At 40.1% G+C, this 12,404-nt stretch overlaps 1 protein-coding gene across 1 annotated transcript; it reads left to right on the top strand.

Annotated features, from left to right (window-relative positions):
• The first annotated feature begins 10,973 nt into the window (after positions 1-10,973).
• On the top strand, positions 10,974-12,383 carry LOC121255064 (protein FAR-RED ELONGATED HYPOCOTYL 3-like). The gene is made up of 4 exons (XM_041155356.1): positions 10,974-11,858; positions 11,950-12,000; positions 12,105-12,188; positions 12,354-12,383. The coding sequence occupies exons 1-4, from the start codon at positions 10,974-10,976 to the stop codon at positions 12,381-12,383; spliced, it is 1,050 nt and encodes a 349-aa protein (XP_041011290.1).
• The last annotated feature ends 21 nt before the right edge of the window (positions 12,384-12,404 follow it).

Here is a 12,404-nt window from a genome sequence, read left to right as displayed (position 1 = left end):
TCACACTTTGAGTAGTCACTGTCTCCATTACCTTAGCTTCTGCCCACATGGTGAAGTAGTCGACGGGGATGATGATGAATTTTATTCCTCCTTTGCTCAGGGGCATAGGGCCGACCAAATCTATCCCCCATTGAGCAAACGGCCATGGGGAAGTTATCGACTTCATTGGAGCATGCTCGAGACCAGTGTGTGTAGCTAGCACTGGACACACTTTTTTACGAATTCCTTTTGAGTCCTACAGGGCATTGGGCCTATAGTAGCATGCGCTCATGACTTTCTCCGCCAATGACCTTCCTCCTAAATGATTTCCACAAATGCCTTTGTGTATCTCCCTCATCACATACTTGGCCTCCTCTTTTGATATTCATCTTAGTAATGGGCTCGAAAAATCCCGCTTGTACAGTGTTCCATCTATCAAGGTGAACCGACCTGCCATGTTCCTAACTTTCCTCGCCTCCTCCCTAGAAGTGGGTAGCTCCCCAGTTTTCAAGTACCTGATGATGTTATCTGCCCATCCTAGTGAGTTCCCTTCGATCTCAAAAACTTCCTCTCTTACCGTGTCCACTGTCCTGAGAGTTACTTCCCATGGCAACATCTGCTCCTACCATGTTGATGCCGCTCGTGCTACCCAATCCACCTTCCAGTTGTCCCCTCTAGGGATTCGTTTGATCCGAAAATACTGGAATTGTTGAGATCTCTCATGGACCTGACGGGGGTACCTTATAAGTTTTGGTCCCTTTGCCGAAGATTCTTGCGTGATTTGGCCTAGACTCCCCTCTCATTACTACCATCGTTTCACCTGACATTTTTGCTATGGCCAACCCCGTGAGTACCGCCTTGTACTTCGCTTCATTTTTTGTCACCTTGAAGTTCAGTGGGACAGCATGAAATGACTCCATGCTGCCGTCCACTATCATGTGGACGCCCACGCCCCCTCCTGCTCGACAGGATGAACTGTCAACCTGTACTAGCCATGGTTCCTTCTCAGGTGCCTTCGGTGTCTCCTTGGGAAAGTTCATTAGCTCGGCGAAAAAGTTGGCCAAGATTTGTCCCTTGATAGTGGTTCTGGGGACATAACTGATGTCATACTCGCTCAGCTCGTTGGACCATTTCACCAGTCGCCCCAAAGTGTCAGGCCTTTGGAGTACTTTTTGCAAGGGTGTGGATGTGATGACCCTTATGGGGTGGACTTGGACATAAGGGTGGCAGCCAAATACAACGATAAGGGTTCCCCCTGCTTGGTCTGACTAAGCAGCGGCTGGTGGGTCAGGTACTCCTTCAGTTGTGCAACGATTCCTCCCACCTTGCATCCCATTCTTGGGCCTTCTTCAATAATTGAAAAAAAGGCATGCATTTGTCTGTTGAGCGGGACCTGAACCTGCTGAGGGCCGCTATTCATCCTGCCAATTTTTAGACCTCATTAAGAATCATGGGTGACTTCATCTCGATGATTGCCCTAAGCTTTTTTGGATTCTCTTCGATGCCCTTCTCAAACACCATGAAACCAAAAAACTTGCCCAACTGTACCCCGAGCGCATACTTGGTTGGATTGAGCTTCATCTTATACTGTCGTAGCACACCGAAAGCTTCCCTTAGCTCTTCCATGTGCTTCCCAAACTCCATACTTTTTACCAAAAGGTCATCCACATATACTTCCATGTTCCAGCATATATGATTCTTGAACATTTTGTTAGCCAATTTTGTTAGCCAACCTTTGGTTGGTTGCTCCCGTGTTCTTCAGTCTGAAGGGCATGACTGTGTAACAATACAGGCCCTGATTAGTTATGAAGGTTGTCTTATCCTAGACAGCCCAACACCCATTTTGATTTGGTTTTACCCAGAATAGGCATCCATGAGACTCAACACTTTGTGACCCGCCGTGGCATCGACTATCAAGTCTATCCAGAGGAGAGAGAAGCTGTCTTTTGGACAACTTTTGTTAAGGTCCGTGAAGTTTACCCACATTCGTCACTTGCCATTGGACTTCTTTACAAACACAATGTTCGATAACCAGTCAGGGTATTGAGCTTCCTTGATAAATCTTGCTGCCAGCAATCAATCCAACACATCTGCCATTGCCTTGTACTTCTTAGTGCTGAGATTCCTCTTCTTCTACTTAACAGGCCTTGCGTCTGGGTTAACATTTAGTCGGTACTCTATAACCTCTTTGCATATCCCTGGCATATCCTGATGACTCCACGCAAAGATGTCTTTGTGTTCCGAGAGGAGCTGGATCAGCCGGGCCCTTTCTTCTTTCACCATTGTAGTTTCAATCCTCACATGGTTATCCGGATGGGTTGGATCAAAAGGGATGAGTTCCAACGGCTCGTCGACTTCTCCCTATCTCAACGTTTCCACGTCCCTTGGTTCTGCCTCCTTTACAAAGACTACAGGGAAGGCGGCGGGAGGGTCTCGTTGCTGCATTCCCACGACTCTACTGCTTTTATATCTTGCTCTCTTTTCCTCAATTATTGCATGTAACACTCTCAGGCAAGCACTTGCTCACCGCGCACTTCGTCAATTCCCTCTTTTGTGAGAAACTTCATTTTCAGATGATAGGTGGATGTGATCGCTCTCAAGGCGTTCAACATTGGTCGGCCTATAATGCCATTATACACCGAATGCATCCTTACCATTAAGAACATGGTCAAGGTGGTGGTGAGGTGGGGGTCAGTTCCCACCGACACAGGTAGCGTAATGGACACCATGGGTTGAACTGCATCTCCTATGAACCCTTTAAATGTGGTCGGTGCTAGTCGAAACTGACCCATTCTTAACCCCATTCTTGTGAAAGCGTCCCAGAACAGGATGTTTGCTGAACTTCCATTATCTATCACTATCCTTCGCGTTGTGTAATTTTCTACCAACATTGTTACCACCAACGCATCATCGTGTAGGTATACTACCCCTCGAGAGTCATCATCGTCAAAAGAGATTGGGGGCGAGGTTTGTACCCGTGCCTACTTGACAGGCCTCTCCACGCTGTATATGCAGGAGGTTGGTCCACCTCCTGCATAGCCCCCATCTATGGTACAGATCTCCCCCAAAGGTGGGTTTTTTCAATCCGTATCTTGTCCGGGTCGGTTATTTCTTGGTTCTTATGATCTCCTCGCCCTCTTAGATGATTCTCTCCTCCTTGGGCTCTCGCTTCTTCTAGGCATACACTCCTACCTTCTATCATCTAAACGCCACAGTGGAGAGGCATTTTCGGCAACAATGCATTCTAGCTCCCCGTTACCCATCATCTCGTCAATTTTTTGTTTGAGCGTGTGACAATCCTCGATTCGATGACCATTCGCCCTATGGTACGTACAATACCTTTGGGTCCACCACCCACGATCCTCATCACGTCTAGCACCCTTCACCTTGTCGTGGTCTTGCACACTAGAATAGTGTACATGGTGGCTACTGTATATCACCTTGCGTGTGTCTCTCGCTTCCCCTCATACTGACTCTTTCTTGGCCTTAGACCGCTTTCTCAGACCTTCCTAAAACCTTCCTTCAACGTGCTCTCATCTTTCCGCCCTGGCCTGGCGATCAAGACGATCAACGTATCATCGGCATCTACAAAGTCATCCGCCCGATTCATAAATTCACGCAAAGTGGAAGGGGTTTTCCTCGCTAATTCGGCCATAAAAGGACTCCTTAGCCAAATTTTCCCAAGTAGTATGACCAACATGATTTTATCGTCTTGGTCATTGGCGGTCATTCTTTCCTTATTGAATCGTGCCAAACAAGCCTTGAAACTCTTGTCCTCCCTCTGTTTTACGGTCAACAAGTTTGCTACTGGCCGCCTCCACCCTCAGCTGGCCATAAACTGAGCAATGAACTGTCTGCCCAGTTCCTCAAAATTCTCAATGGAGCCTGACTGCAATGCTCTAAACCAACCCAACCTGGGCTACTCCTTTTAACGTCAAAGGAAAAGCCTTACATGCAATCTCCCCTGGGAACTCATGGAGAGTCATGTGGGTTTTAAAAGTCTCCAAGTGCTCCACCGGGTCCTTGGAACCGTCGTACATGTCTATTGACGAGACCTTGAATTTTGGTGGTAGTGGTACCGCCATGATCTCTAAGCTGTATGGCAAGTTGGTGTTGGTCAACAGCTGATCAATTGAAGACGAGGTCCATATCTTCTTAGTCATTTCCTCATATTTGTTCATCAGGCTGCGCAAATCATGATGCATCTTCTTTGTCTCATTATTCTCCTGAGGTGTTTTACCTATGCCAGCACTGTGGGCCTCCATTTCCACCCTATCAGCCTAACTGGGCATCATGTCTTCTCTTGATGGTCCGTTCTTTGCCTTGAGAGCTTCATTCTCCTTTTGTAGCAACTTGACTTTGGTGGTGAGCCTCCTCACTACTTCCTCTATTCCTGCAAGCCTTCCTTCCATGTTTCGCGACGTCTCTTCCTGATTTCTAGTTGCCTTAGATCGAGTGGTGGTGGGCATATGAAAAGCACGCTAATTTCAAGATAGTTGGATCTCATAAACGGCACCAACTGTTAAGGACGTGTTTCACCGCTACGCACTCCAGATCTCTTGCAACCAAAGAGTAAGAGCATTAGCATTGGTTTCATCAAAACCATCGTCAAAACTTGATGAAAAGTACATATTTTTCATAAATCCAAAACCTATCTAGCCATAACCCTACATTGGATTAGTCAAAATAATAATATAATAATATTTTTTTAATAGTAATTTTTTTAATTTTTTTTATATTTTGCAATTACACTAGCTATATATTAATTAATAATATATTTTTAATTAATGAAAGTAAAAGAGCATTCGAAGGAAGTGAAAATTATGAAAAATGAAAACTGAAAAGCAAAGCAATTGGGGTAATATTTACAATAAAATATTACTTTTGAAGATGAACAGTACATCTTTAAATTCGAAGATATACTTAAAATTATTGTAGCTCAAAGTGCAAACTTTTACTTTTTGAAGATGCATTGGCTTTTGAAGAAGCCAATGCCAATGCTCTAGATGGCTTGTGATGAGACCCCTCTGATGCCTAAGTCAGTAATGATAGGAATTTTCTTAGAGCAAAATTATTCTAGAGCATTCATTAGTGTACCTGGATTCTTCAAATAGAGGACTTGTCTTCTTAGGATCACCCGGATCAACTGTTTCGCCCACTATTTGAAATTTGAACTCCAGAACATTCGGGCTATTTACTGAATAAGTGAATATCCTAATTGTCCTAGGATAAGCAGACGGGCGTTCCTATCCTTAACGAGTTGAATACCTCATTCAAGAATTGTTTTTGATCCAATCTGCAGGAATCAGTAGAAAGGGTAAATCCCTTATGATACGCCAGATCCGGCTCGGTTATTGATAGAGTGAATATATCCGCCATTTCTTGAAATCTTTCTTCTGATTCAAAATCGTGGTGTAACATGTATCCCCCCTGTTCCGGTCATGAACTAGATGAAATAAATTAAAAAATGGATTTAAGACCAAATAGTCGGGCGGAAAAAGGGGGGGAAGCTCTCCATTCCTGGTTCTCCTGTAGCTGGATCCTCCGGAACCACAAGAATCCATTCTATGAGTCTCTTCCTTTTTACATATGGCATCGCCACTCCCTTTGGCAGCATCCACTAATTCGGAATTTAACTTGAAAGTCATATTTCGACCTGGGCGTTTTCGGGATGCCCCTAATAACCAACGAATGTCAAGTGCTTTTCCTTGTGTGGATCCTATTTCAATGGGAACTTGATGAGTCGATTCGATAAAAATGATCGATTTGAAAATGCTGTAAAAAATATTAAATTAAATTAAATAAATTTAAATAAAATTCATTAATCTGAATAATGAATAAAAAAATGAAGATATGTATGCAATTCCCCCCCCCCCCCCCCCTCTTTTGTCTATAAAGATCCAATTCAAAAGAAATGAAAAAAAGAAAAAAATGATTTTTGTTTTTTAAAAGTTTGGGGAATGGAAACTGAATTACCTTTTGGTTTTACGGATAGAGGAATACATAAAGTTGAACATAGTAAAATAAGAAATTGAAAGATTTCGTTGAAATTGTTACTTTGGAAATTTCCCGAAAAGCTAATCATAGGTTCTTCTCTCCATCGAAACAATAGGGCCGTTATGCTGCATGAGCTCTATCAGGCTAAAGGGGTTTGAGCCTTGAGTGGAGTGATTTGTCAAGCTACCATGACCCAAGCTCATGGTGGCAATCCGATAGCCCTTATGGTGGTATTAAAGCTCTTCAAGATACAATGTGCATTAGACAATGGAGCATAGATCATTATCTTCTAGTGAAAGACCAATCCTTCACAAAATGGTGGAGACAATGTGATCTAGGGCTCGGAAGAAATACAGAAGGCACTAGATGAGGTGATCATGTGTGAGCCTCACGTGTCACTGTGTTTATGTGGCAACTTGATGGATAGAATTATATAGGGCACTAGATCATGTTGCAGGGTGTGTATATGGCTTATGTGAACAAAAATTGAAGAAATAGATCTAACGTATCTTTTTGAAAAAGAGTGGGTGTTTACTATTAAAAAATTATTATTTTTTCATATGAATCTCGTATTTATTCATTTTTTTAAAAATAATTACATGGTGTTTACATACTCACGATTGTAACTATTATTGCGTTTATTGTTTTCCCCTCCTTGGGTAAGGGCACGTGGGACTCAAAATTTGGGTCTCACCGTGAGATCATACAAGCATCGATGGCACTTGAGCCAAAGATCATAATTATAGTAATCGGTTTGATTAGTTAAATTTACATTAAAAAAACCTAATTAAAAATATTAATCAATTGAATGAATAACGACAAGAAAAAGTCAGGGACTAAACTAGCTTATATAAAAACATTTGGCAAAAATAAAGACATAAATAAAATTAATGATTTAAATCTCTAGGTGTGTGCCCCAACCCTAAAGTAATGCTTGAAAGGAAGAATTTATTTAAAGAGAAATGATATTTAGAGTCATGGAATGCGTAAGCATCGTGCAATCTCTTTGAAAAAAAGTGAGTAAATATGGCATCCACATGATAAAAAACTAATTTTTTTAATTGTGAGCCTCACTCTTTTACAAAAAGATTGTATTTTGTTTGCACATTCAACGACTGTATCTAGCATTACTCTTATTTAAAACAATAAAGTGGTGAATTTATTTTAGAGAAATATTTTAGTTACAAATGAATTTTACAAAAGCAAACTAAAAAATTTATATAGTTTGATGTGATATGTCAGATTGTAAATTACTTATTTTTATTAATAAAAATGTTTATACTTTATACGGACGAATCTTCTAATGTTGAATCAACTCGGTCTTTAATTAGATGCGTTTAATGAGGGAGTTTAAAACATTTGTTTTGCTATGTTGGAAGTGTTATTGGTATTGTAACAAATGAGAGTACTGTCAAGTAAGTGTTGTAACAAATGAGAGTACTGTCAAGTAAGTGTTTTATAATATATTTTTTATCGTGAAAATTTGATTTTTAAAATGTTTCCAAACTCCATTTTAAACAACAATACTGCTACATAACACCGGGTCGTAACCCCGCCGCAGCCTCGCAGCTAACATGGATATTAAAAAAAAAAATACCAGAAACACAACGCGGGAGGGAGGGAGAAATTGACATTTCGAAGAAACTGAGCCCCAAACTAAAGCATCTTCTCTTGCGGTCTTCCGAGCCCTAAACCAGAGCTCTTGCGATCTTCCGAGCCCAAAACCAGAGCATCTTGCAGTCTTCCATTGTGCATCTTCTCTTGCGGTTTTTGATCCATTGTGCATCTTCTCATCTGGGTTTTAAGTGTAGTCTTTCATCTGCATTTCTGGGAAGAGAACGGCTTGTTGTTGGCTTTTTGGGTTTCTCTTTCATCGAATATATTAGCTGGGTTGTTGCTCTGGGTTTGTTTTTTAAGCTTGATTTTGGTTTATATCTTTGCTTGATTTTAGTCTATTCTATTCTATTCTGGGTTTTAATACAGGTGGAAAAAACCTGCATTTACATCAGGATAAACTGCTACTGCCGGTTTCATTATATGTGAATTTTGTTGGCATTATAGTGTGAAAGGTTCAACCATGGCACTTTTTCGACTATCTTGAATATCCACCACCAATCTTCTTTCTTGTTATTTGTTTGGTGTTTCATGTCGTTTAATAAAAAGGATAACTTATTACCAAGAGTTAGAGAGATAAAATGAGATCAAATAAATGTGATTTGCATGATTCCTATCAATTAAAATGTGATTGGCAATGTGAATAGCGCATCTAAGTTCCAGTTGATGGAACTATGGAATTCCCTGATTAATATGGAATATTTCTTTCTATTTAGGAATTTATTTCTAAAAATTGTCAATGAAGCCTCCAAATAATTAAAAAGAAAAATGTAGCAATTAGGTCCAGTCCATCCAATTGAATTGGAAAGCGATATTGGCTAGCATGGTGTTATCCAAATGGCGTGAATGAGTTTTTGTAACATTGTTTGTTGTTTTTTATTAAATCATAAAAAAAAAAAATGTCTCTCTTCCTCTGCCTTCTTCCCCATTGCATCCATCCCTCACCCCAATCCACCCCTCCATGGCCTCCCACTGCTACCCCTGCCTCTACCTCCTCCTTAATCTTTGTACTCCTTTTTATTCTCAACAATAAAACAGACCCTAAAAATCGAAAATGAAATCAATACAATCCTAGAATAGCTAAACACCATACTGTCTCCTCAATTCCCATAGCTTCCTTATTCTAGGTCAATACCAAGATCACTGCAAACTAAGGAGGCTTTACATTTAACTGGTAAGAACTGGAGAAGACATTAGTTGTTAGTCAATAGAGATGGTTAACCTTTTATTGAGTTTCAGTTTCCTAATTGTGCCTGTCTTCTAATAAAATTGAGTTTATAAAAAAAAAAAAAAAAAAATTTGAGGTATGTTGATGCTACATTCAGATATGATTCTGATGTTCTCTGCTTATCTTTTGATTTTGGTGTTTAGATTAATGGATTTACATTTAATGGATTTTTCTTATGTTTGTGTGCCCACATTTGTGTACGTGGAGAAATTGATGAGACTGATTTTTGGTTATTCTCTAAGTGAACTTTACAATTGCTTGGATCTTGTTTGATTCTCATTGAACTTTACAATTCATAGTTTGTACTAATTTTCAGAATGGAAAATGGGAAAGAACAGCCAACTACGCAGACATTATCTAGCTCAAATCCCCTATCCGAGGTATATATGTTATATGATTTAATATATCAATAACACTAGTATTGTTGAGTCGATATTTATGTCCAAAATATATTCAATTACTTTTTTCTAATAACATGTTAGGCCATACCATCAACTAGTCCAAACATCCCAAATTACATGCCTGGTTACCTTGGACCAGTGCCTACGTGGTCACCGACTTTTCTACCATATCCGGTTGGCAACCAATATCCAATCAACATACAGGTGGTGATAACTGATCAGGATTTATTCTTAATAAGTTGGCTTCTTTGCACCTATAAAAAAAAATAAGTTGGCTTCTTTGTAGGAGTTTAATTGTAGACTTTTTGGGTTTATTGCAGAATGCTGGTTACCCATTTCAACATATCATGGAACCTTCGACTCCTATCAGCAATACAAGCTCTGCCACAAGCAGAATTATTGGTTTAGAGGATAATAGACCTGATGGTGGGGAAACTGAAGCGCCATGTGGATCTCCTAGAGTTGAAGAATGTACTGAGGATAGACCAAGTCCTACGGAACCTGATGATGGCAGTGCTGAGAAATCTTAGAATGTCCAAGTGGATGATGATGATACAATTGAAGAGTCAAAGTCGGGAATGGAGTTTAATTCCTTTGAAGATTTATTAAGTTATTATAAGGAATATGGTAAGAAATGTGGGTTTGGAGTGATGACAAAACGGACCGAGAGGGGAGAAGATGAGTTTGTTAGATATGTCACCCTTGCTTGTGCCCACTGTGGGAAGGCCCGGAATAGGACGTTGAATGTTGCCAACCCACGTCCGACAGGGAAAACTGAATGTAAGGCAAAGATTAATGCCTTAAGGCAAGATGGTGTACTTCGGTTGACGACAGTACATAATATCCATAACCACGGCCTCAGTCCAAAGAAATCCCACTTCTTCTGATGTAATAGAAAAGTTAGTGATGCCGTAAAAATGGTCCTCGATACAAATGATTTGGCTGGCATCCGAACGAATAAGAGTTACGGATCTCTTGTTGTTGGTGCGGGAGGATTCGAGAACCTTCCATTCTTGGAAAAGGATTGTCGTAATTATATTGACAAGGTAAGACATTTACGACTTGGCACAGGTGGTGCTGGAGCGCTCTGAGATTACTTTTTACGGATGCAGTACAAAAATCCTGGGTTCTTTTATATGATGGATATAGATGATGACGGGAGGTTAAAGAACGTCATCTGGGTAGACCCCCGTAGTAGAGTAGCGTACCAAGATTTCGGTGATGTAGTCACATTCGACACCACATACTTAACGAATCGATATGGGATGCCCTTTGCACCATTTGTTGGACTAAACCACCATGGAGAATCAATTTTGTTGGGAGCAGGCCTGATTTCCAGTGAAGATACCGAGACCTTTGTGTGGTTATTCGAGACATGGTTGCAATGCATGGATGATATCGCTCTGAAGGCTATTATCACTGATCAGGATAGAGCGATGAAAAATACAATGGCAATTGTTTTCCCAAAAACCCAGCATAGATTTTGCCTTTGACATATACTAAAGAAAGTCCCCGAGAAGCTTGGCTCATATGGTTTGTACAAAACTAGGATGAAAAATTTATTGATGAAATGTGTATATAACACCCAACTTGTTGATGAGTTTAAGAAATGTTGGGATCAGTTGATTAACACTTACAATTTACATGAGAAGGTGTGGTTGCAAAGCCTATATATTGAGCATGAACATTGGGTACCGGCATTTCTGAAGGAGTGTTTTTGGGCTGGAATGAGTACAACGCAGCGAAGCGAGAGCATGAATACATTTTTTGATGGTTATGTTCATTCTAGGACAAACTTGAAGGAGTTTGTAGACCAATTTGATAACGCGTTGAAAAAAAAGATTGAGAATGAAAATCTTGTGGACTTCCAGTCATTTAATGTCACATTCCCCTGCATATCTAGATCTCCGATTGAAAAGAAGTTTCAAGAGTTGTACACGAATGCTAAATTTAAGGAAGTTCAGCAGCAAGTCAACGGCATCATTGACTTGAATCCGAAGTTACATAAAAGTGATGGTGTAGTAAAAACATATATGGTAGAAGATGAAGTTTGTTTGGAAGAGTTCACTAAGCTGGTTACCCATTTTGTGGACTTTAGTGAGGAAGATGCAGTTGCAAAGTGCTCTTGTGGATTATTTGAGATGAGGAGGATATTGTGTCGGCATATTTTGGCCGTATTCAGGTGTAACGATATTAAATTTTTGCCAGAAATGTACATTTTAGATCGATGGAGGAAGGATATTAAAAAGCGATACACATTAATCCACAGCAGTTACCATGGAGGGGAACAACGGGCAGATTCTAATAGATATTCAAGTCTTTTAAATATATGTTATCAGATGATTACTCATGCAGCCGGTTCGAGAGAGCACACTGAGGATGTGAGAACTAAGTTATATGCAATGATTGATTTGTATCGTGCCAAACAAGAACCTCCATCGATGACTCAAATTGGTTCCAATGTTAATAGTACGACAAAGGACACTACGGTCGGTGGTTCTGGGGAAGTACGCAGTCCACGTGTTGTGCGAGGCAAAGGCAGACCTCCATCTCTCAGGAGAGCATCCAGGATGGAGATAGACATGCGGAAAGCTAAAGCAAAGACGAAGAAACCACCAGCAAAGTGGAAGCGTAAAGAGGTGCAGATATTTTAATATCCGCTTTATATTTATATTTTATTGACGTATTTTACATTTAATGTATTTTTGTTTGTTAAATAATTATTAGCAGGATGGAGGAGATACCCAAGTCGTGGATAGAGGAGATACACTTGTCGTGGAAGTATGCAGGAATTTATTTGGCCCTTCTGAGATGGTATATTAATAAGTTTATATTTATTGCTAATTTCTATTATTTGTGGCTACATATTTACGTTTGATTTGCAGCAGGCTGTTCCAGAAAGAGAAAGCGTGGCTATAGACATTATTGGAACCCAACCCCGAGAAATAGTGATGCAGAGTCAAGAAAGCGTAAGTGGTTTATAAATTTTTTTCGAGTTTAATACTAATATCGTTGTACACGAATAATATATTAGTTTTTACTATTTACAGATACAATTTGGGTTGGATGGATCACAGCTGTTGCAATGATGGGTTCCCAGTTAAACTTTTTTCTGTGTTGAATGTATTGCGCAGGGTCTTTTGTTTACTGAATGGTACACATAAATTTGTTGTGGATGAGACTTA

The sequence above is a fragment of the Juglans microcarpa x Juglans regia genome, chromosome 3D, assembly GCF_004785595.1.
Source record: "Juglans microcarpa x Juglans regia isolate MS1-56 chromosome 3D, Jm3101_v1.0, whole genome shotgun sequence".
Classification (NCBI taxonomy): Eukaryota; Viridiplantae; Streptophyta; class Magnoliopsida; order Fagales; family Juglandaceae; genus Juglans; species Juglans microcarpa x Juglans regia.
This window is presented reverse-complemented; position numbering and strand designations above follow the sequence as displayed.

Excerpts from the sequence above, each read along its gene's own strand:
- LOC121255064 (XM_041155356.1), top strand. The coding sequence starts at position 10,974 with ATGAATACATTTTTTGATGGTTATGTTCATTCTAGGACAAACTTGAAG. Across the intron at positions 12,001-12,104 it reads GAGATACACTTGTCGTGGAA|CAGGCTGTTCCAGAAAGAGA; the intron begins GTATGCAGGAAT and ends TTTGATTTGCAG. Across the intron at positions 12,189-12,353 it reads TGATGCAGAGTCAAGAAAGC|GGTCTTTTGTTTACTGAATG; the intron begins GTAAGTGGTTTA and ends TGTATTGCGCAG.